This window comes from Limulus polyphemus, unplaced genomic scaffold (assembly GCF_000517525.1).
Source record: "Limulus polyphemus unplaced genomic scaffold, Limulus_polyphemus-2.1.2 Scaffold950, whole genome shotgun sequence".
NCBI classification, from domain to species: domain Eukaryota; kingdom Metazoa; phylum Arthropoda; class Merostomata; order Xiphosura; family Limulidae; genus Limulus; species Limulus polyphemus.
Window position 1 is genome coordinate 361,178 of NW_013666560.1, and position 1,004 is coordinate 362,181.

Sequence of the window (1,004 nt, forward strand, 5' to 3'; positions counted from 1 at the left end):
AGATATCTGTGCACGATTAGGTTTATTTTCGCGATACTGTTCGAAAAAGTGTGTAACTATAGATAACACACCCAAAGCTGGCCATTAATTAACATGGGTATTAGGTGAGCTACTGAATGGTGATGTCATATACTGCAAATATAATTTGATTAATATGTAATATTGAGTTACATTCGTACATACATGTTATTTATCTATTTATTAATATTATTAAGAAAACCTGAATTTCAGTAAAGTTAACCTACAGACCGGATCTGTTCTAACTTTTTATCATTGTGTATGTTCTTTTTGGATTATTTAGTAAAAATAATTCCAAACGCCAGTCCACGTCATGATAAATCAATTTACTACTTCCTTGACGTTTGTCATTGTGAAAATTAGGTTATTAGGTGAAATTCACATTTGTAGGGTACTTCAAATATATTTTATTACAATGGTATATACTAACGCAATAACATTTAAGCAAGTTTGATTATTACTAACTACCAAGTTCTGAAAAACCTGGACGTTTACACGTTAGTAGAACTCTTAATTTCTACTCAAATTCATAAATATTCTTCAAAATTTCTATAAAAATATTAGAGAAAAAATAACGTTAAGTTATACAGCCAAAGAAAAACACAAATTCAAACAAACCTAAGCAAAATTATGAAACAATATACGAACTACCGAAGAAAAGTTAAAACAGTAATTAAAAAGAAAATCTGAAACGGATTTATAGTTAGATCACGAAATCGCCGAAAGTTGTTACAAAGATAGCATCAGCTGGATTTTTAATAATGGATTGTGAAATGTTTCCTTTAAGTATGGAATGTAGTGGTCTTCAGCGATATTTTCACATATCTTCAATAAGCGTGACCAAGAGTGTTCGGTAGTTTCCAGAAGTGTCATTCTTAAAGGGGAATAAAATAAGAAGTTAAATTAACTCCAGTCATTACATCAGAATGATTGTTTTTTTTTTTTTTTTTTTTTTTTTTTTTTTTTTTTTTTTTTTTTTTTTTTTT

At 28.2% G+C, this 1,004-nt stretch overlaps 1 protein-coding gene across 1 annotated transcript in view; it reads right to left on the bottom strand.

The window, feature by feature from the left end:
• Positions 1 to 359: 359 nt before the first annotated feature.
• The window catches only part of LOC106461392 (annexin-B12-like), a gene marked incomplete at its 5' end in the record, with an annotated part of 9,490 nt that continues 8,845 nt past the window's right edge, over positions 360 to 1,004 (bottom strand). The window contains one exon of the mRNA XM_022388337.1: positions 360 to 892. Within this exon, the coding sequence (XP_022244045.1) occupies positions 836 to 892 (57 nt within the window). The remainder of the gene's footprint in view (positions 893 to 1,004) is intronic.